At 32.4% G+C, this 24010-nt stretch overlaps 2 protein-coding genes and 1 long non-coding RNA gene across 3 annotated transcripts; 2 read left to right on the forward strand and 1 right to left on the reverse strand.

Annotated features, from left to right (window-relative positions):
• Positions 1-2792: 2792 nt before the first annotated feature.
• On the reverse strand, positions 2793-7172 carry LOC105978099 (putative lysophospholipase BODYGUARD 1). The gene is made up of 4 exons (XM_013003517.2): positions 6038-7172; positions 5631-5962; positions 4548-4747; positions 2793-3289 (listed from the first exon to the last, which is right to left on the reverse strand). The coding sequence occupies exons 1-4, from the start codon at positions 6705-6707 to the stop codon at positions 2965-2967; spliced, it is 1527 nt and encodes a 508-aa protein (XP_012858971.2). The 5' UTR covers positions 6708-7172; the 3' UTR covers positions 2793-2964.
• A 6219-nt stretch (positions 7173-13391) lies between these two features.
• On the forward strand, positions 13392-15373 carry LOC105978040 (GDSL-like Lipase/Acylhydrolase superfamily protein). Its single transcript, XM_088819726.1, has 5 exons — positions 13392-13730; positions 14013-14143; positions 14304-14531; positions 14649-14907; positions 15021-15373. The coding sequence occupies exons 1-5, from the start codon at positions 13481-13483 to the stop codon at positions 15278-15280; spliced, it is 1128 nt and encodes a 375-aa protein (XP_088675852.1). The 5' UTR covers positions 13392-13480; the 3' UTR covers positions 15281-15373.
• Positions 15374-21654: 6281 nt separating this feature from the next.
• On the forward strand, positions 21655-24010 carry LOC105948913 (uncharacterized). The gene is made up of 4 exons (XR_001172049.2): positions 21655-21959; positions 22933-22993; positions 23072-23176; positions 23775-24010. It is a non-coding gene; the product is annotated as an uncharacterized LOC105948913 (long non-coding RNA).

Consider the following 24010-nt stretch of genomic DNA (forward strand, 5'->3'; position numbering starts at 1 on the left):
GCCCATATGCATGTTCCGGACCAACAACGAAAGAAACTTGACGACAAAAGCCAAAAGTATATTTTTGTGGGCTATGATCAAGCTGCGAAAGGATACAAGTTGTATGATCCTGTTGAGAAGAAGAGTAAAATCAGTCGAGACGTTGTGTTCGATGAGAAGAGTTCGTGGGATTGGAATGCTCAAGAAAAGGAGCATTACACATTCTACCCGTTTGAGGCAGCAACTTAAGGAAGTTGAAGAGGAGCCCGTAGATGAAGTAACTCCACCATCATCACCTGCATCTTCTTCCGAGGGTGAAAGTTCGAGTAGTGAAGGACCTCGAAAGACAAGGCCTCTACATGAGATTTATGATCAACTCAATCAGAATTCAAACTTATTCTGTTTGTTTGTTGATACGGAGCCTATCAATTTTGAGGAGGCATCAAAAATCAAGAAGTGGAGAAAGGCCATGAATGAAGAGATTGAAGCTATCAAGAAGAATGATACTTGGGAACTCACTTCCTTACCATCGGGGCATAAACCTATCGGAGTCAAATGGGTTTACAAGGTGAAAAAGAATTCAAAAGGCGAGGTGGAAAGATACAAGGCGAGGCTTGTTGTCAAAGGGTACAAGCAAAAGGCGGGAATTGACTATGACGAAGTCTTTGCTCCCGTTGCCCGATTGGAGACCATTAGATTGCTAATCTCATTAGCAGCTCAAAAGAAGTGGAACATCTATCAAATGGATGTGAAATCGGCATTTTTAAATGGAGTGCTTGAAGAAGAGGTGTACGTTGACCAACCCGAAGGTTACTTGGTTCGTGGTCAAGAAAATAAAGTGCTAAAATTGAAAAAAGCACTTTATGGGTTAAAGCAAGCACCAAGGGCGTGGAACAGCCGCATTGATCAATATTTTTTGGAAAAGGGATTCAAAAAATGCCCACATGAGCATGCGCTATATATGAAGGTCGATAAAGGTGATATGCTAATTGTATGCTTGTATGTTGATGATTTAATATTTACAGGGAACAATGTGAAATTGTTTGATGAGTTCAAAAAGGAGATGGCCAAGGAGTTCGAAATGACAGACATTGGGTTGATGTCTTATTATCTTGGCATTGAAGTGAAGCAACAAGATGATGGCATTTTCATCTCACAAGAAGGCTATGCAAAAGATGTGCTAAAGAAATTCAAAATGGAGAAATGCAAGGAAATTAGCACTCCAATTGACATTGGAGACAAATTGTCGAAACACGTTGAAGGAGAGCCCGTTGATCCAACCTTATTCAAAAGCTTGGTTGGAAGTTTGAGGTATCTTACATGCACAAGACCCGATATTCTATTTGCAGTAGGTCTTGTTAGCCGATACATGGAAGATCCAAAGGACTACCATTTCAAAGTAGCAAAGAGGATACTCCGCTACATCAAAAGAACTACTAATTTGGGTATGTTCTACCCAACAAATGGAGATTTGAAGCTAGCCGGATATAGCGACAGCGATTGGGCCGGAGATCCCGATGATCGAAAGAGTACAAGTGGTTTTGTATTCTACTTTGGAGATTCAGCATTCACTTGGGTATCGAAGAAGCAACCAATAGTTACTCTATCAACTTGTGAAGCTGAATATGTGGCAGCGACATCGAGTGTATGTCATGCAATATGGCTAAGGAGCTTATTAAAGGAGCTCAATTTTGCTCAAGAAGATTCGACACAAGTTTTTGTCGATAACAAATCAGCGATTGCACTAGCGAAAAATCCAGTGTTTCATGATCGAAGCAAACACATTGATACTCGATATCATTTCATCCGAGAGTGCATTGCAAAGAAAGAAGTTCAAGTGAAGTTCGTGAAGTCCGAAGATCAAATTGCCGATATCTTCACGAAACCCCTCAAGAGAGAATCGTTCGAGAAGTTGAGGAGTCAACTTGGAATGCGTGAATCAAGCTTAGGGGGGCGTGTTGGAAATGAATAAGCTAGATTCATTAATCAAGTTCAAAGTATTAAAGGTTCTAGAATTCATGAATGTGGAAGAATACATGAATGTGTCTTTTGGAGAGATTCATGTATAATGCTATGGAGGAAGAATATTATTAATTATGTGTTCATGTATTTGTTTAGATACATGCTAGGAAAATCCTATAAATAGTCTATGTAGTTTTTCATTTGTAACAACTCAAAAAACAAGAAGAAGTATTTTAGAGAGAATCAAAAGAGAGTTCTTGAGTGAGTTTATATATTCGTGTTGATTGAGTGAGTAACATAATTTTATCTCCTCTCCACTACTCCTCCTCTCTATTTTAAGTTATTCCGCTGCGTGTTTTTGATCTATATTATTAAATCGATCCAACAGAGAGAAGCCCAATTGTTGAGGCTGACATGAAATGCAGTACTTTTAACATGACAAATATTTATTATTTATTGCAATTTGGCAGAGGTGTGTTGCCATTGTAGTTGAAAGAATTATAAGTAGTACTGTACCTAGTCAAACCAAAGAAATAATTACTGTACCTGCTGCAACTTCATTTGACCAGACAATAATAAGAGATAATAAGTATCGTGTAGTTTTATGTCAAGTCATTGCACAAATAATATTATTAATGGAAGAAAGGTGCATGCATGGTAAAAAAGTTTTTAACTTATATTGTAAACTGCTATAGGAGTATATATATTCATTACTTGTGTAATTTTCACAACTTCCCATGATGGATGTAGTTTCAGAAATAAATACTTTTAACACCTCAACATTAACAATATATAGTTGATGATATATATTTGAACAACTCCTAGCTAACAAAACAAACAAATTAAAGAAATTTTAAAGAAGAAGATGCAAATATTAATTAATACTCAAATTTTTTCATGTACCCTAATCTTGATTTTCATAGAGTTTTTTTTTTCTTTTTTTTTTTTTTGAGAGAGGAATGCTATTGATTAACATTTATTTATATGATTATGGGATCGGATATACAACGCGTAGTCGATCAATTAGCCACTAGCATTGTCCCAAATAGCCTCAAGCTCCCGAGCGAAAGCCTCCTTCCGTCCGACAACAATAGTAATGTGATCTTTGTTCTGGACAACCTTAACTTTTGCTCTAGGAATTTTTGACTGCATATTGTAACTGCATTCAACAGGGATTAGTTCATCATCTTCCCCATGAAATATGGTGACGTCACACTTGGATCTATTCTTCAACTCCTCCAAATACTCTTCCATTTTTGCAGCTGTCCCACATATTATATTGTGCAGTGTATGCCACGCAGAGTTGTGCGTGTGTTGGAAAAAACCCTCCATCAAATATGTTCTCATCCTATATCCAAAATTAAATGTAAAATGAATATTATTCTTTCAACAAAAATCAGTGAATTTAAGATTGTAAAATAGATTTACTGAAAACAATAAAGACTCCAACTATATTTGATCACTTTATAAAGCAAAGCAATAAATGAATAATTTCCAACATTGGGTTATATTGTGGGTCCTACTAATAATAATGTGGTATTATATCATAGCCAAAATAATAGGTGCAAACGTAGTTTTCAGTGATTAATGAATGTTATAACGTTATATATTTCAAAAAGAATAAACTGTAAAAAGAACAATTAATGTTACTTTCAACAACTTTATAGAGTAGATGCAGCAGTTACACCATTAATTAATTAATTAAACAAGCTAATTAAGTGTGATAAAATTTCATTATTTATTTCTACCGCTTTTTCCATCAAAACTAGGACACATACCAGAATTCATGGTATATATATATTCCACCAAGTCATACGTACCCTTATTTTCTGGTTTTGTCGAAAAAAAAATCGTAACAAAATTTTTAGAGGACGATATACTCGAATCCCCAAAAAATTAAGGCTACATGTAACAAATACTTGCTAAGATTTTTGCACTCACCACTATCTTAAATATATCGGGTCCAATATCAAATATACTAGCTAAAAACAAGATAGATGTTCAATATACTCCCTTTGTCCCATATTATATGTCGTTATTCGTGCTTACGCGTATATTAAGATATTCAATAAATATGCGTAAATTATACAAAATATAACATTGTAAATACTAAAATACCATTGTCATTAGTTATTTTTTAATTAACTAATTAATAATGATAAGGGGTAAAATTGATAAAAATACAATCAATACTTTATTGAAACTTTAAAATGATAAATAATTTGGGAAAAAAAACACCTAAAAAAGATATATAATAAGGAACAGTATAATATTATATAATATTATTAGATTACTCGGTACTTTTCAACTTCAGTATTGTTAAGGTTACACTTATATGGATCTTAAAAATAAATATAAAATAACTAAAATATTTTTAGTAATTATGTCTATTCAATAAATTATTACTTTTTTGTTTGTTTGAGGTGTCAATGTTTACAATAATTTACGACTAAAACGTTAAAATATTATTTTATTTGTTTTTTAATTAAAACCAATTATCAGTTTTTCCAACATAAAATTAAGAAAATGTCATGCAATAATTGGAAGAGATCGAAAAACGTTACTGAAAAACAAGTATTAATAATTAGAAATGGAGTAAAAGAGACCTGTTTCTGATGAGTAATTTGGTGAGAAATTCCCAGAAGCGGTGGTTCTTGCATATCACTAAGCAGAGGGTCCGGCCGATGTGCTCATACCAGCAAGCTACTGACGCGCCAAATGCCATTGGTGGCCACACGCGCCGTGGGGCAACTCTTCTCATCATATACTGTGTCGCTTGTTCCCCCCTTGGTGCTGGAAAATATGGCTGTCCATTTTTTCTTTTTTTTATTAAACTTTATTTATTTCTTTTTAATAAACTTTTTTACCTAAACAAACCAAATTTCTGTACCACTTTCAAAATGATGAATGTTTGTTTTTTTTTCCTGTACTTGGTAAATTTATCATGCCAAAATTATGCAATATATTATTCACTGGTCCCCAATTACTTTATGAATTTAGTTCTTAATTTTCACAATAATACAATTTATATCCAGACTTATATTTTCTAAAAACAATGATAATTTTAAAGGCTTCAAAAAAGTTCGAGGAATACTTTTATTTTGTTAAAGAGTGAATTGTAAAAAATAAAATCCCTAAGTCATTTCAAGTCGTTAAAAAATCTCGTGTTATTAATATTAACAGTACTAATTACTGCATTTTTAGTAGTTAAATAGAATTAAATTCATAATGCATAGAATTGAATAACCCATTTTTAGACATAGTAGCATTTTTTAGTAGTTCAAGAAAATTAAATTCATAGAGAGCGAAAATCCAAGTGTAGATCTTGATTGTAAAATGACAAATTGGACCCTGTTCATAAATGGGTGCGGAACTAATTAATACTCCATCCGTTCTATAATATTTGTCCCTTTAGAGAATTTTTTCTATTTCATATTATCTGTCACTATAAATTTCCAACACTTCATTAATTACTTAATTTCCAGTATATACCCTTATTTACTCTTTTCACTACTCTTTTTTAAACTAATTTATCTCTCTTATTAATTATAAGTCAAGGTCATTTTAGTCTAAATGCATACATTTTCCTAAAATCAAGACACATTTAATACAATTCTTAATTTTTGTGCAAAGCTAAAAAACGACAGTTAAAGCGAAACGGAGGGAGTACTAAAACATGAACTACTTACAGGTGCAAGTAACGTCAAGGACTTAACGGAGTCGGGATACTTAACGGCAAGAGCAAGAGCCAAAATGCAGCCAAGAGAATGCGCGACTATGTGGAATGATTTCACTTTGTATGCATCCATAATAGATTTTTCAATCATCTCCAAATGGTCCGTCAGTGTGTAGAGTGAATCTATTGGTTTAGGGCTTCTCCCAAATCCAAGCAGATCAACCGCAAGTAATCTGTACTTTGATTTGCATGCTTCAGACATGTTCGGATAAATTGTTTCCGTCCAAAATGCCGACGACGAAATGAACCCGTGTATGAACAACACATCTTCTTTCACGTCATCGTCTGCTTCAGGAACAAAATTATCTTATTTAATTGAATAATATATAGTATAATTTTGTCTTTTTGTTAATTACGTACCTTTAGCTCCATCAGCTTTGACGAAGAGCGTTTCTTTGGAAGAAGAGCAAGTCCATGCGGTGCAAGTCTCGCAATCGCACTCCGACCACCTCGGAATCGGCAGAGTACTTGTTTGCTGTTGTCGTCCCTTTATTTTGCCTTGCAGCATTTCGACTATTGTTGGATTAACTGTGAACGTGGGACGTCGTTGGATTATTTTGGTGGCGGTTGCCGTTGATTTGGACACCTCAGACACGAAAGAAGGGCGCGTGTACAGAGTGTCCGAGATTTCTTCGAGCTGCAGTACTTTATTACTGCAGCTTAACCGGACAATCTTCTTCTTATTGGAATATTCTCCATGCTCGGAAACTAGGATATCGCCGCTGCATGAGCTGGTGATTAGTGCTTCTTCTTTTGCCGACGAAGAACAATAACATGGCTTCCACTCTGCTTCGACACAAAAATCGGCGATTTTGTACGAATAGCAGAGAATGAAATCGAGGATATCTAACAGGGTGAAAACAAAGAAACTCAAGATATGGTTGAGGAATCTCCCTGCCATTGTTAGAATACATACAATCTGATCTTTATAAACTGCCATTCTTTTTTGTGAGAAAAAACAAACTGCCCGGAAAAAAACACCACCGGAGTTTGGTTGGCAGCAAAAATGGGGAGAAGTGACGAAATTCATTAATCTCAACACAAAGGGCTAATATAATTATGATTTAGTTATGAGAGGGTTTGTCTTTATATAATAATATAATATTGAATGGGAGAATGGAGTTTTCAGTATCTTTTTTCCTTAAGCAATGCTTTTGACTGCTTGATGTTTATTTTTGGAAAGGGGTATGAAAATGTGAGAGATTTTCTTGTAATTAATTAAGATTGATCAAAGAGAGAGAAAGAAGAGAGAGAGAGAGAGAAAGGGGAAAGGGAGATCGATGAAAACAGGTAAGAGATAAATGAATTAATTGTGACATTAAAATCGGTTAGCTGGACAAGGCAGAAAAAGGGTTGGTGGTGGTTGAATTGAACCCCCTCCCCTGCACTTGCACTTTTGCACTGCACAAGAAAAAAAAATTATAAGAATTAAATACCCATATTCTCTACATACATACATATACATATGCATGAATATGTCTTTTCTTCCATACATCCAATAATCTCTCTTTCTACGATATATCAATACAGTTTATATATTGTCATCATCGTATGTCATTACATGACTTGCTAGTTTTACGATAAACTATTTGCCATAAAAAATGTGACAATTTGCTTTCTTTCTTAAATAAAATTCCATGCACAAGCCAACTTTAATTGCTTGGTATTAGGGCTTTTCCAACCGTCAATTTTTACGTTATATTTCTCACTTCGTTAATTTATCATTAACATTACCCTATAGTTTGACAAATTAAATCAAACTTTTTCTACGTTGAAATTACGAAGCATCAGTACTCAACATGATTTTTTTTTTCTAATACGATATTTCAAAAAAAGAAACGGATGGAGTAATTGTTGTTACTTATTCAAAAAAACAATGTAAAATTAACACAAATATATGTATTTACTACTTTTTTTTTATAAATATAAAAATGGCATGTATAATTGTGATAAAGCTAGTGGAACCATTATATTCGCTCAGATTACCCAATGGTAGTAGCAAAACAACATTAATAATGAATGTAGACAATTAAAAACAATTTTGGATTTATTATTAGTAGATTTAGAAGGCACATGACTTCCATAAGGTGCCAGCCAACCTCTCTCAAGTCTCAACACCGTCGTCGTCGTCACCCATTCTTATTTAATAAGCTCTGATTTCATGATTCTGTTTTAAGTTTAACAGCAAAATTGTTCTTAATCTAGCAACATATTAGGTTAATGGGTTCCGACAAATAAAAAGCAAATGACATAAAAAACATCCTTGTTAGACGTTACTATCGCTTATTAATCAGAGATAACTGATTAGTGATTACCCATTTGGCAAATTATTAATTTTCAGGGACTTCAAATATAAATCCGTGGTAACAAAACTTATTAGAACTAAATGACAAGTTCAACTAAATATTTGTTATACATCATTATAAATTTCATTCCAAAAATATCCTTCACAAACAAAAAATGAAATTTCCACCAAGTAATATTTAAACTGTAATTATAATTTTTCATTATGCATTTAACATTTCATTTTAAATCAAGCATTCTTGTTATTATTATTTTTTTATGTAGAACATGTGTTTTTACTTATTTATTTATTTTAGTATTTTTTCGTTATTATGAAAATCTATTTTTTTCCTTTTTTTGTTCTACATAATATTTAGTATTATGAATTTTCTTCGGCCGTATCTACTATAGACACCCATACGAAACTGTAGTAATTTGTATCCTCCTACAGTCATCTGCGGTTACATATTCTTGAAACCCTAACTCTTTATTTGAAATCTAGCCTTCAGACACCAATAATCACTCACACACATCTGTACCATCAAATCGAAAAATCTTAAATTTGCCCCATCAAACCCTAGATCCGCCCCACCAAATTCTAGATCTGCGACGTCAAGCCCACCGACTCCCACGATGCTAAGAATGCCACCCACCCCGCCGCCATCGCCATCTCCTTCCCCCCACATCACCGCGCCGCCAGCGCTATCCCTCAACCCCCAAGCACCGCCATCCGACCAGCCGCATCCTCCATATTGCCACCTCCTGCTTCCTTATCTTCATAACTACCCTCCGTTTACCGCCGTCTCCATCACCATAACCACCTTCCTCAACCATGGGGTAGAGTAGTGGAGAGAGAATAACTACCCTCCGTTTACCGCCGTCTCCATCGCCATAACCACCTTCCTTAACCATGGGGTAGAGTAGCAGTAGAGAGAGAGAGAGAGAGAGAGAGAGAGAGAGAGAGAGAGAGAGAGAGAGAGAGAGAGAGAGAGAGAGAGAGAGAGAGAGAGAGAGAGAGAGAGAGAGAGAGAGAGAGAGACTTTCTTTCTTCTTCCTTCTTTCTCTCCATTTCTCCCCCATCTTATTTTTTTGTTCATCGAAACTTGAATAGTTGGGATTCCATTTAGAATACCGGAATCTCGATCTTAATCTGGATATCGATATAGTTAACTGGTGAAAAAATGATAGTTGACTATCGAATTTTTATAATTAACATCTGAAAATTATAGTTGAGTACCAAATTTTTACAGCTGAAAATGAAAATTTGTGTGTGTTTATGCGATATTACTTCTCTGATCTGAGGCATAACTTTGGAACTAGTGATCGAAATTTGATGGTTCAAACAACGCACCCCGATTTCTTGTTTGTCTTCCATTGTTGGTTTTCTTCCAGTAAGGTTGGTGTTTTTTATTTTTAAAAGGAAGATAATTACTGTTCTCCAATTTCTCTTCAGGTGTTTCGAACCGATAACCATTTGGTCATGGATGCAAGGTGCTTACCAACAGGCTAACTTATGTTTATTTACTTTTTTATTTTTTGAAAAATTAAGGAACCAAGAATTGCTCATAAATTCTTGATGCGTAAAAAATAAGGATAGTTTAGATAGTGTGAAATTAGAGGGGATTTGACTTATTAAAATGGAGGGGGATTAGTTCTAATATTTTTCTTAATGAGGAGTTCTGTCTTATTAATCCTATTTTCCTTAATGCTAATTAATATGATTAGGTCATACTTATTAGAAAACTGATTACCCATATTAAGCAGATTATTAATTTTTATACTAATGCTAATTAATATGATTAGTTCATGATTATTATACAACTGATTACCCATTAGGCAGATTACTAATTTTTATGTTAATGCTAATTAATATGATTAGGTCATGCTTATTAGACGATATATATGTTTTCCTGAGTTGTACCAGCGTAGCCTATTTAAGTATGTTGGATATATAATTCATTTGCAAAACTTATAAGCTATTCTCATTATAAGCTATTCTCAGGGATTATTTACCATTCGCATAGTTCAAGAATGTTGATTTCTTTCGATAAATATTTTTCACCATATAAATGATGCATCTACCCCTCATCTAGAATCTCACTCATTTGAATACTCAAAACATAATACACTATTTAAATTTGTACGTTAAATATATATAGAGTATATATAGAATAAGAGACTTAGTAATTATATTTTTAATAACAAGATATAAAGAACCAACAAAATATTAAAAAATACAAATGTGTCAATTATGAATATTTACTATCAAATATTTATTTCATTACATTGATTTTTTTTCCCTCTTAAAATGACTATATAAACTATAAACAGTAACTATAAACGTATTATTAATTATAATAAAAAGTTAATACTAAATTAATTCATTTTGTTAAGCAAATAATATGACGCAACATCAGATTATTAATATTTCTTTTGAAATAATAAATATTAAAAAAATAGTTTTTATTTTATATACTTTGGTTTTTTTTAATTAAATTATTAATAATAGTCGTAGCAACAGTGGAATAAAATATAATACTTCCGTAAAACATAAAGAACATGTTGTTGGAGTGAATTGTTAAAAGCAGTGTTTCAAAAACTTCATTTCTTATGTTATAGATATAAGGGTAACCAATTTTGACCTTCACCGCTGGTCAGCGGCAGTTGGCCGCCGGTCTTCGACGTTGCATTTTTTTTTTGAATTTTTTTTTTCCGGCAGGTCAACCGTTGTTGACCGCCGGTCTCTAACGTTGACTTTTGTTTTTTTTGAAAACTTAAAAAAAATAAACTTTTATTAATATTACTATCTTGCCCTGCAATACTACTGTCTCGGACAGTAATATTGCAGTAAAAGACAATAATACTACTGTCTCAGACAATAATATTAATGTATTAATTAATTTTGTCGTCTTGGTCTGCAAGAGTTGTCTCCAACCGTAATATTACTATCTCCTGCAGTAAAATTACTGTTTGGGGCAATAATATTAGTAATATTACTGTTTGAGACTGTAATATTAGTAATATAACTGATCTGACATTCAATATTACTGTCTCAAACAATAAATATGTTGTCAACACAGTAATTTAGAGATAAATAAGTTTTTTTTTTTAAATCAATGTCGGAGATCCGCGTTCAACGCCGGAATCTAGCCTTAAAATAAAATTCATAAAAAAAATTATTTTCTAAAACAAAAATAAATTAAAAAAATATTAAAATAGGGGTTAATTTGCAATATTGATAAATTATAGTACAATGGATGAAATTATATTATGTGAGAGGTATTTTAGATAAAAGATATAAGAATAGATTTATTTGCGAAACTATTTTTTATTTGACCAAGTGTATTTATGTCCCTTATTATGGGACTATTTGCTAGTTGTCCATATTAAAAACGAGTTAGGAAATTGCAATGATTTTCTCTAGCAATATTCATATTTTACACCACATGTTTGTAATTGTAGATTGCTGACGGTCCATATAATTTTTAGAAACTTTAAATATAATTTTGTTTTTTGTTGAAAATTGTGGGTTAATTTTTTATAGTTAGATGTTATGTTTAACAAAATTTGATTTGATGAATTCTTGAACCACAACCCTGTAAACCCCATTTCTAATTGTTAATTACAATGTAATTATAATTTCATCAATTTGGATCACAAAAATTCTATTTGACTTCTTTTATTCAAGCTTTTTTCTGAATTTCTTTTCACCGTCGGAGACTGACAGTGACTTTTTTATTACTTTTTTTTCTTTATGCTTTTTTTTTTCACCGTTGCTGACCGTTGGTTAAAGACAGTTTCCAGCAGCGTTGATTTTTTTTTTTTAAGATTTTTTTTTTATTCTTTTTTTCTACTTTTTTTTTCTTCGGCCGCTGACCGTTGACAGTAAAATTACTGTAAACACACAAATATTATTATCAATTACATCAATTCTTTTTTATTTTTTTTGTTATTTTGTTGGCTTTGTTGACCGGTCGACGCAGTAATATTATTGAGGTTGACAGTGATATCACTGTCTAGTATTGTAATAGTACTGTGTTTGATAGTCATATTACTATCAACGTCACTAATATTACTGTCAACCACAACAGTATTAATTTTTAGCTTTTAGTTATTTATTTTGTTTGTCTTCGTTGATCAGTCAACATAATAATATTAATTTATTACACAATATTCTATCATGTAACATAGTGATTTGCTGTGTTAACATTATTGTGCTAGAGAGTTATATAACAATACTAGTATCTCACTCGTGTGATGCTCAGAGGTCGAATTCAAAATTAAAATGTCATCCAACAAAACACAATCCAACAAAAAAGTGATAATATAAAACTAATATAATTTAAGATATTGGAACAAAAAAGACATCGACCAACTTCACCTTATTAATCGCCCAAAGCAAATAATTAACATAACACGTTCGAGACGTATTCCATACAAACATCCTACATGTAACTAAAATTAACATAGCACGTTCGAGACATATTACTGTTTTTACCTGAGCCAAAAAATGCTGAAAAAGAAATTTAAAATAAAAATTAACGCCAGAGATCAGTGAGGGGTTAACGGCGACCACGGTCAAAATTGGGTTCGGGATTAAAATTAAATAAATAGTGACATTGGGATTAAATTGAAGTTAAATGGATGAACTTGGAGTACATTAAAATGTGAGGGGCATTTTAGTCATTTACACACCCATGGACTTTATTTGATTTTTTTAAAAAGAGTTTTGGGGTGGACCTAAATATGAATAAGTAGTCTACTATGAACTTATTAGTAATGGCCTCTTAAACATATTAAATTTCAATCCTATCATTTATTCTAAGTTACCAATAATGAGATTAATTTGAGCAAGAACGAAATTTTATCCCATTATACATTGATGATGCCAAACATAGGATATTGTATTATATATTCATTCCTTTTCAAACAATATTCCATTCCATAGGTTATTCCATCCTTACCTCATTCCTCTTCAATATACCAATCATGCAGTATTATTCCCCTTGTGGTCTAGCAACAATTATTTTTATATTAATGAGTCAAACAATTAGTCCTCGTAATTTTATTATTGATTAAAAGTTTAAAACAAATTAAAAGAAAGAATAATCATATAATATTGCTTTTGTTTATTTAATTTCATTCACACGGTTACTAGAAAACAATTAAAGAATCAACTGTAAAGTGTAAATGCATGTTGACACTTTTAATAGGCTAGAATTTAAGCAGCAACACAAAGACTAACAGAAATTTATTACTAGTTACCAATTCATTTTTGTTCCAATTGATAAAGATAAGGGCATAAAAGGAAATTCCAATAAGAAAAAATGGAACTAGTCTTCCCTCAAAGTAAAGAAATATGTCATCTGTACATACAAAAGAATCAGATTAGTTGATGCTTTATTGGACCAAGTTCAACTCCTCCTTTGGACCATTTCAAACTTGTACTGTATTTGCATTATAAAAAAACTTCATTAACACCTCAGTTTTTCGGATGCACGAAAAAAGAAAAAAAAAGACATGGACATCGAAATCCTAAAAACACGTTTTTGCTACACGTTTGTCATGTTTTTATTACACTATCAGTTTGCGCCTTGTTTTTGTTACACTACATATTTGTTCGGAGATTCCCTTGTTGATGCAGGGAATAATAACTATCTGTTTACATTGTCAAAGGCAGATTCTCCTCCTTATGGTATCGATTTCACCCCCTCTGGTGGACAGCCTACTGGAAGATTCACTAACGGCCGTACCATAGCAGACATCGTTGGTATATAATTATTACATTATCACAAATCAATTTTCAGTATACTATAATTTTCGGTCACTATATATACAAGTTGAAAAACACGTTTTTTTTCATTGATCACTCGGCTGACTATTTAAGATAACATAGTTATAACTATACGCGATATTATGTTAGAAGAAACATTTCATGTAAATAAAGGTTAAAACTGTTAGTGATGTGAATCATTTAACAACAGATAACAAATGTATTTAAATATTGTTAACCATTAATTAGTAAAAAAGTTATTTAATATGATTTGTTCAGGTGAAGCTCTAGGAGCGAAATCATTTACTTCACCTTATCTAAAACCGGATTCAGCTGCCGATGCATTTGACAGTGGAATCAATTATGCTTCGGGAGCATCAGGGATCTTGGATGCCACCGGAACTCTTTTTGTTCGTTTTCTTTTCTTTTCTTTCCTTTTTTTTTTTTTTTAATTTATATATATATATTTTTAATATAGTTTGCTATAAGTTTACCATTTTCTTTTATTTGTAAAGAATTATAATAACAACTGATTTGTGAATAATTTGGAACAATATATTTGCTTCACAGATAGGACGATTGCCATTGAATGTGCAGATCAGCAATTTCGAGAAAACGAGAGAGTACATGGTGAATACTGTCGGAGAAAATGGCACAAGTAGTTTCTTAAAGGACGCGATTTTCTCTCTAACAACCGGCTCGAACGATGTTATCAATTATTTCCAATTTTTCAGCGCCAACGTTTCTCGATCTGCTTTCCAGGATTTCATGCTTTATAATTTGACAATGCAGCTTAAGGTAACTTAACTACGCATATTTCTCTTACAATGCAACGGTACATATTCTTGAGGATTAATTTTGCTGATCGTTCATATAGTTCTGTAATTATTGTTTTTTTTTCTTTTTGGCAAAAAGCGATTGCATGGATTAGGGGCACGTAAATTTGTTGTTGTTGGCATCGGACCTCTAGGATGCATTCCCTTTATTCGAGCTACAAATCTTATTCCGAGTGGACAATGCTCTGATAATATTAACGCTTTCGTTATGGGCTACAACCAGAAACTAAAACGGGAGCTCGATCAAATGAACACAAACATGGGTCCGAATGCTGTGTTTGTGTATGCCAATTCATACGACATTTTCATGCAACTCATCCTTAACTACCCCAACTATGGTGATTAATATTAGAGCTACTTTAACTTCTCGATTTTCTTGAGATATTGTTATGAATTAAATACTAACTAAATATATATTTTTTTGTGAATATTATGCAATAATAAAAAACAGGATTTGACAACAGTGATGGGCCTTGCTGTGGAGGATATATCCCACCATTCTTTTGCTATAAAGGGAAAGATGCTGCTGACATCACGAGCTCTTCACTGTGTGGTGATAGAAAAAGATATGTGTTTTGGGATGCATACCATCCTACAGAAGCTGCTAATTTGGCTGTTGCTGATAAATTATTGAATGGTGATCAAACTAACTGCTCCCCTATGAATATTCGCCAGCTCTACACTCATGTCTTCACTACTTTACATGATTAAAACCGATTAGATAAAATGTCATGATTGCTTAGTTGATCAACTTTATTTAGGGTTTGTTTTATTTATTAATTAATTTTTTTTTTTCATGCTTAATGAAGATCATAATATCAAGGGGTAAGTACACTTAACCCTCGGAACTATAGGTTCCGACTCAAAATGCCCTCTCAACTATAAACTGGGATAATTTGTACCTTTCATATCTTAGTCAACGTTAATAACTACCAAAAACATTAACGGCGTTAGATTTTCATAGGTTTTCTGTTAATAACATACACCAGGACCAAAATAGAAAATAAAAAAAAAAATTAAAAAACATAGTTGCGCTCCATCTCTCTCAAGACTTCAAGAAAAAACGATACTTTGGCCCCTCTCTCACCATCACCTGTATCTCTCTTTCTCCACAATTGCAAGAAAAAAACCATCATTTCACTCTCTCTACTTATTCCTCCCCCGATAATTTGGTCGAATTCCTGAAGATTTTTTTAAAGGCCCGACATGTTCTAGTAATTAGACATTTGGAAGGAAGGCCCAACTCGTTTAAAGATTTTGGGGTCGATTAAAGGAAATATACGTTTGAATAGTAATGTGGATGTAGGGTTAAGGGATGTATGTTAATGGGAGAAGATGGTTTTTGATTTGGGGCATAAAGTAATGAAAAATGGTTTTGAATTTGAATTTGGGAGTTTTGAATTTTCAGGGGTTTTAAATAAAATTAAGGGTTTTCACTCAATTAGGGTTTTAATTTGGGGGTTTTAAATTGAATTATGGTTATAAAGTAAAAGTCAAACCTCCACCTCATCATTTGAGGACGGTACATTAACAGAGTGGTACAAATTGTTCCCATTTATAGTTGAGGGGGCATTTTGAGTCGGAGCCTGTAGTTCAGGGGGTTAACTGTACTTAATTACCCATAATACTAATAAACAAGGGTTCACGTAAACAATGAGCATGAGTAATATTCGGTGAAATACATCCTATAAAGAAGAGGTAGCCCAGCGAGCCAAAAAATGTGCAGTCTTATCTTGGTGTGGAAATTGGACGGATCGGGTCGGAAATAGGCGTTCTGGAATTTTTTTTTTTTTCAGAACTCAAATCTCATTTCAGATTCCAATTCCAAAATTTTCAGAATAAAAACCTGAGATCCGATTCCGATATATTCGGAAATTTCGGAATTTTGGATTTTCTCGGAATTTTCAAAATTTTCTTTAAAAAAAAGTGAAGAACAAGAAAATAATCAAAAACACCAAAACCGAGCAACAATCGACGATAAATCTCTCCAAACAATGCAAAACATTCAAGAATTTGCATTCCCTTCATATCAATGGACATATTGCACCAAAATAATTTCTAAAACAATAGAATATTTGAGGTTAGAAACATAGAAAATGCTACTATTTGCAGATCAATGAGCGCGATGTGTAGCTTTTGGGCCAGCACCGCTTTGCCTTCTGGGTGCTCGAAGACATGAGCGTCGCCCTCTGCAATGGAGCTGAATCTTGGAGAAGAAGAGATAATTGTCGAAGAAGCACAACGACGCGGCCAAGAGAAATAGAAAAGGAATTAGTTTTTTTCTTGAGGAATTAAGGGATTAGGTCTGAATGGGGATAGTCCGTAGGTTTTTTGATGGGCCAATAGATCAAACTTATAATATTTGTAAAACAAATAATATTATGGGCCATCCAAAAGAGGTGGCTTAGTTTTGGTACGAAAATATGTATGATATAAAATTTATTTATATATAAAAAATTCGGAAAAAAATCAAAAAATGTTGAAATATTTCGGAATTATTTTCGAATCAGAATTCAGAAATTTCCTAAATTTTTATATCAAATTCCGATTACCATCCTATGTTTTGTTTTTCCATAAAATTCAGAAATCAGAATTTTAAAAATTGGACTACAAAAAAATGTTCCGAAATCGAAAATATTAGGATCGGAATCAGCCGAAATCGTAAAATATTTTCCGATTTCTACCCCTAATCTTATGTGAAGACCTAGAGTAATGAGCTTGAAACACCATTTTGGCCAAAAGGCCCAATTTTTTTGAATCTACAGGAGACTAATCTATGCGGACCAATTTAAGTCAACAATCCTAAAATGAATATGCTTTATTGATTCGAGGCTATTATGTCACTCAATTTATTGAAAAAAGTCGTACATTTTGAGTCTTTTTATTTAGTTGTACAATAACGCCTTCATTAAATTATTTTTTTGAATCTTGTTCAATAGTGTTCAATCCAACTCAATTTGACAATCGAACATTGAACACAATTGATCTAAACTAATATGCAACTAAAGATCAATCGTTAAATCCCAAATTGCATGAAGGAAGAAGAAGATGATGTGAATTGGTTCAACTATCAATTCAGCTTACATCCACTTGAGGGGGAAGAAGATCTTTATTAACTCACAAGAACATAAATTACAAATTACAATCACTACGAGAAGATCTACCATATTCAATTATTCCTTGGTCACAACTCTCCCAATTTTTGTCATTTCTCTCATATTTCATTTTTTCTCTTTCCGGTAAAATGATTTTGTTTCTATCATATGCTCACTGAATAAACTCATTGTTCCTCTGACACTCCATCTCAAGGGATTTCAACTCAGTTCTTCTAAATTGATCAAGATCAAGCAATGCTTAAACTTTGTCACAGTTAATGTCTTAGTCATCATGTCAGTTGGACTATCTTTAGAAGACACCTTCTCCACTTTAAGCAGGCCTCTTGTGATAACATCTCTCACAAACTGCAACAATATGTCTATGATCATAGATTTTTGTGAAACACTTGGTTCTTGATCAAATGTAATGCACTTTGATTATATGCCATCACAAATTGTTGATATATTCACAATTCCCTTGCAATTACATTACCTCTTTGATGGATTTTGTCGTGGCAAGATATTATGCCTCAGTTGTGGACAATGCCACCACATATTATAAATTGGATTTTTAATTTACCGCAGTACCAAAGATGGATACTATTTAGTGTCAAAACATCCTGCAAAGTCTGAATCTACATAGCCAATAATGGGATTATCAGATGCCAGTTGTAACTCAAACTTCAATTCAAGCTTCTATGCTCCTTCAATACATCTAAGCATATCCATTTAAGTGCATCCCAATGAATAGGTTCATGAATGGACATGAACCGACATGGACAAAACCTTCGGGCTGATCCATGTAGATGGTCCCTTCAAGGTAACCATGGAGAAAAGTAGTCTTCACGTAAGCTTGCTTTTGTTAGGATAGTAGACTAAAAGTCTCGCTTTTAGGTACATAATTTTATTATTGAATTACTAAAATAGTGTATTATCGTTTTATGAGAATCTAGACTAGCGCATTCAGTGCATTTAAGAAGATCTTGATTATTGTCAATTAATTAAATGCATAAGTCTAATATTCTAATTGTATTCGAAACAGTGTACACATCTATGAAATATGGGGTTATATGCTAAGAATTATTATGTCAAAATTATTTAATCTCATCGGCATATAATAATCATTAATCTAAGCAAATAAGGCACATAAATCAATTAAGTTAGTAAGGTAAATAAATTCCTAATAATTCCTACGTGACAATTTTCGGGTTATGGAATTTTGGTTAGGGATTAGGGTGTCGAAAATATGGGGTATTACATTAGCACCCATAATACGAACCCCGTAGAACTTGTTACAACACCCAAATACCTTATGCAGGAGCAAAAACACGGAACGTCCAAAACAAATGATTCAAGTTAGCGGAAGCAAGGAATAATGACCCCATAGCTATAAAGTGCTAGAAACCATTATTATCAAGGTGGAATATTGACCCCGTGGTTATAAAGAACCAGAAACCAATATTATGTCGCTAAGAAAATTACAAGAATCCACTTGTAAGATGCCGAAGTTTGTTGTAGAACAACGAATGAGAATTAATCTCACCAATTACTCAAATCTCATTAAAATCCGTCCCCTTAAAATAATCCAAATTGACAATCTATTTATCAGATCTAAAAGACTCTTTTTTCACAAGAAATATGACTCCTACCTAAACTATAATAACGAAACTAATAAATAAGAAAATCCTAATCATAAAGAACTCTAAAACAATAAAATATGACAAATACTAATAAAAAACATAATTTAATAAAATATAAACTCCAAACATCAAGTCGATGACACGAACACTCTTCATAACTCGAGTAGACACTTGGTTGTGCACGTGTGTTGACTTCAAGCTCGATTTATGACCTTTTCCACTCTGAATCTTTCTCGGATCAAAACAGAAAATTTTTAGATCTTTAAGTTGTATTTCCTTATCAATTCGAATCACCTTAATTGGATGTCATATGAGAGAGTTATAACCCGAATGTTAAACTGCCCAAAAATAGAAGAGGATCTCGGGTGCATGGAATTCGATTTGTCCAACAAACTCCCCTCTTTATTTACTTCCAATTACTCACCATGGACATCTCAAACATTCGATTCAAGCCTTTATTCTCCAAGGAAAACTCGGATAGCCTCTTTAAACTCGTACGCTTGCGCTTCTTCCAATTTTTCATCTTAGAGCTTGCTAGGATCGTATCATACTCCCCCTCTTTAAAATGATTCGTCCTCGAACCCGGAAAAATATCAAAAGGAGTATAAATATAATCGATCTCATAAACAATCTCTCTGTTTGGTAGAAAACTTACACATCTCTGCACCATATCGCAGAACACACCATCTTCATCGGCTTGCATTGAAAGAGTTTGCAATTCGTTTAGCTCGGCACTAGCTTCGATGCATGGCTGGAACATATCATTCTCCACCTCTTCAAAAGGATTCGCCCTCGAATGTGAACCTTCTTTTTCTTCCCCATCGAACTTGACCTCAACAATCTCTATTACTTCTTTTTCAACTAACGCATCATCACTTCCTAAATCGGTTCTTTCTTTGGTCTCATATGGAGGATCGAACGTGGCCTCTCTTGGTATTGATTCCCTATATTGGTTTGATGAAGAGCTCTACCGTTATTTTCGACTCGACTATCTCCTTTCTTCTAACTCATTGGCATGGAATGAATGAACTGCAGACTTAGATGATCTAGGATGATCAACCAACTCTCATTCGTAATACTCATAATGACCTTGCACTACAAAAAAAGTCACTTTAAATAACAAAACAATGGTAACAAATCTATTATTTGTCACAAGAACACATCTATTGTAACGAAATTCGTAATTCGTTACAAATACATTTAGTTTTAGTAACGATTAGATAATTTCGTTACGCAACGTACAATTTCGTTACCAAAATTATTGTTTGTAGTAACAAAAATAAAAGTGGGTTACCAAAAGTGAATCCTTGTTACGAAAAGTTCACTATATAGTGACAATGAGAAATGTTGGTTACAATAGTATATAGTTGTTACAAAAAATAATATTCTTTAGTGATGAATGCTATTTTCGTTACAATAGTTCGGTAATTTATTTAAAATATTTACAAAGTTCTTTTTTTTTTTTTTGGTAAATAATGTACAAATTTAGTAGTTAAAACTAAATGTAGGCACTATGTTGATCACACTGCGAATTGATTATTGTAGATGAAAATTGCATTTAATTTGAATTATCTTAACACAAGTTATTTTAAAAAGATCAATTCCACTCTATAACTAAATTGGATACTCGAAACGTGAAATCCCTCATCTTATTTAAGTAATTTTACGATGTATGCTATAATTTTGTACTAGTCTTTTATTTCACGTCACAATTCATTTCTAGTTTTTGTGACTTCAAACAAATTATCATTGTAAGTATATATAAATTTACTCATTAGTAAATTGTTCTTCTAATTATTTGCTTATTATGAATATTGTCATTTGTTTATTTTAGCATATTATCGTATTGTCATTTTTTAATCCATATTTCTTATTATTTGTTAAGGTAATTTTTCACACACACACACACACACACATATATATATATATATATATATATATATATATATATATATATATATATATATATATAAACATAGTTTATTTGACGATTATGATTTCATTTAGAATAAGTAACACCGCCTCACTAATAATCAATAATTAGTTTATTTTTCGGTTTGACTAACTATTTGAGCTTTAAAGTATTAATTTTACTTTATAATTTATATTTTATCTCCTTTTATTTTCCAATATGTATCTTTTTGATTAAAAAATAATTTCTGAAATGAAATTATTTTAATTGAATTAGCTTTATAGCTAGATTTTTTTTAGGCTTGTCTAAATTCGTTTTATAAATTATGTTTCAACAAAAAAAGTTTAATTATGGCAGATTAATTTCTATTTATAAATAAAATAAATTTATTGTAAAGACTATGTTAAATGTCAAGATTAAACGAAAATTGGAGAAAATAATCCCAAAGTGCTGGGCGGTAAAAATAGCGCCATTTTTTTCCCCTTTATTTCACAAGATTACTCAAGCTGCACAAAGAAAATACAGAGACAAAGCTAGCTAGGGTTTTTATTTCTCACCGCACACCATAACCCTTGAACAAGGGCAAATCTGCGATTTTCAATTCCCACCACCGCACACACCATAACTCTTCCCAGTCCCACCACCGCACACCTCTTCACAACATTATCTCAATAATATTTGATTTCTCCAAAGGCGATGGCAGATATAACAACGATTAGGCGAATCGAAAGCTGCGATTTAAGGTAAAACTTGAATTTAAATGCTTTGTAGCGGATGATTTTTATTTTTGTTTTCGTTTAAGTAGAAATTAGGTTACCTTTTTGCAACCTTGCTTCAAGATTAGTGACACTAATCATTAATATTTAATATAGATTCTATTAGATTGATATTAAGAATACTCGGGAGACCAAATTCAGTAGGTTCTTTTAACATAATACAATATATTGTATTATGTTAGATTTACTATTTCAGATTTTGCATTAAGAAGGATATATTTTATCAAATTGTCAAATTTATTTGTTACTGGATTCTAATGGCCCAATGCTGAAAATATCGTATAAAAATGGTCAGTTAGAACTTAGAACTTAGTGAGTGGAGCCTGTGAAACAGTGAGGTTTTGGATTAACTATAATTTATTGATAATAGGCAAATACTTGAAATGTTTTAAATAAGGTGATTAAGAAAAAATTATTACGAGTAATTACAAGAGGGTGAAAAGTAAAAAGATAATGAGAACTTTTTGGTATTATGTTTATATGCTTAGTATTCAGAGCTAGCTAGATTGATATTAATCCAGCAATACAATTGATATTATGTTTATACGATTTTTCTTAATCCAGAGATATGTTTATTCTTAGTGCGACGAGTACCAAGAACTTGAGGTTACCTGGTGGGGAATCAATGGAGAAATTTCCAGTGATACATTTTTTTCAAATACCTAAATATTTAAGGGACCAAAGACTAGAATTTGATCTTTGGATGTTCTGAAGAGCAACATATATCTTTTTATGAATTTAATCTAAGTATGTAGAAGTTTTTAGTTTTTTTAAATTGAGGTTAAACAGAGATATTTGACCATGGTTCTTGAACTTGAGGTGATGGGGGCAAAAATTCTACAAATGTTTGACTGTGTAATTGGTTCGTCTTCTGAATGACTCATCTTGCATGCTTGCTTTGACGTTTTAAATACTTATTACGTTTATTTGTAATTTTTAGGAAACAACTGCCAAAGTATTTGGAGCTTCGGATGCTATTAACCCACGGCTTCGATTTCTAGGTTTCTAGTTAAATATATTTTCTCTACTTTTAAGTTCACGTTTGAGATATTTAAATGCAGTCTTCATTTGGTATGCAGGAATGAAGGCCTAAGCTATAGTTGAAGAGGGAAAATATTCAACCTCGCCTGGTTCTATGAATGTTCTCTTAACTCAACCTCTATCACAGATAAATATTCCTCAAGGTTAGGTTTTTTTTTAGTTACTTATTTTAGTTGTCCAACTCTGGTTTGTTTTAATGATTATCTTATGATAGACAAGTATTTCGAATATTATGCCTTAGAGCTGAGCAGAATGAGATTACATGTGTGGTTAGTAGAATGAGATTACATGTGTGGTTAGCAGAATGAGATTACATAAGCTATAAAAACATAGGCAATATCACAATGCTTTGAAAGACGATGCATTATGTATATATATGGGGTTATTTAATTTGAAGTTCTGAAATATACTATTGAACTCGATTTTCTGATCACGTGTTGCTGTTTTCTGTTGAAATTGGTTATGGGTGTTGAGAAATAGTTATGTCGGCTGATTAGTGTAAGATTTTAAACATCACCAATCTTATGTTCTAGGTGCCATGTCTCATCCATTTCATTTAACATGTCTCATTATGAGTGAAGTATCCATCGGCTATGATTTAAAACTGTCATTTTTATGAGCATTGCCAACTAGTGTTGTAAATGCTCAGATGAATTATGTGCATACTAGGAAGTATTACTTATTAATGGTGTTGCATTCTTCATGTAATAAATTTTTAGTTACACTTGTGTGTGTATGCAGGTCTTAGGAGTACATACAATGGTGAATTGTGCAATATTATGTGTTGCAAACATTAGCTTGTACTTGGATCAAACAATCCTCGTTTTAGAAACATTATTTATTTTAGTTTTGAAGAATGTATATGGAGGTACATTAGTTACTCACAATATTCTTTTGCAATAGAAATCATTATAAATAGTTTTGGTTGTGTATATATATATTTTAATTATAAATGATTGTTCTTGTATTTCTTTTCA

Source organism: Erythranthe guttata, chromosome 1 (genome assembly GCF_056151865.1).
Source record: "Erythranthe guttata isolate IM_541 chromosome 1, IM_541, whole genome shotgun sequence".
Taxonomy (NCBI): domain Eukaryota; kingdom Viridiplantae; phylum Streptophyta; class Magnoliopsida; order Lamiales; family Phrymaceae; genus Erythranthe; species Erythranthe guttata.

Excerpts from the sequence above, each read along its gene's own strand:
- LOC105978040 (XM_088819726.1), top strand. The coding sequence starts at position 13,481 with ATGGACATCGAAATCCTAAAAACACGTTTTTGCTACACGTTTGTCATG. Across the intron at positions 13,731-14,012 it reads TACCATAGCAGACATCGTTG|GTGAAGCTCTAGGAGCGAAA; the intron begins GTATATAATTAT and ends TGATTTGTTCAG. Across the intron at positions 14,144-14,303 it reads ATGCCACCGGAACTCTTTTT|ATAGGACGATTGCCATTGAA; the intron begins GTTCGTTTTCTT and ends TTTGCTTCACAG.
- LOC105978099 (XM_013003517.2), bottom strand. The coding sequence starts at position 6,707 with ATGAATTTCGTCACTTCTCCCCATTTTTGCTGCCAACCAAACTCCGGT. Across the intron at positions 5,963-6,037 it reads CAAAGCTGATGGAGCTAAAG|ACGATGACGTGAAAGAAGAT; the intron begins GTACGTAATTAA and ends TTCCTGAAGCAG. Across the intron at positions 4,748-5,630 it reads CCTTGACGTTACTTGCACCT|CCATATTTTCCAGCACCAAG; the intron begins GTAAGTAGTTCA and ends AAAAATGGACAG.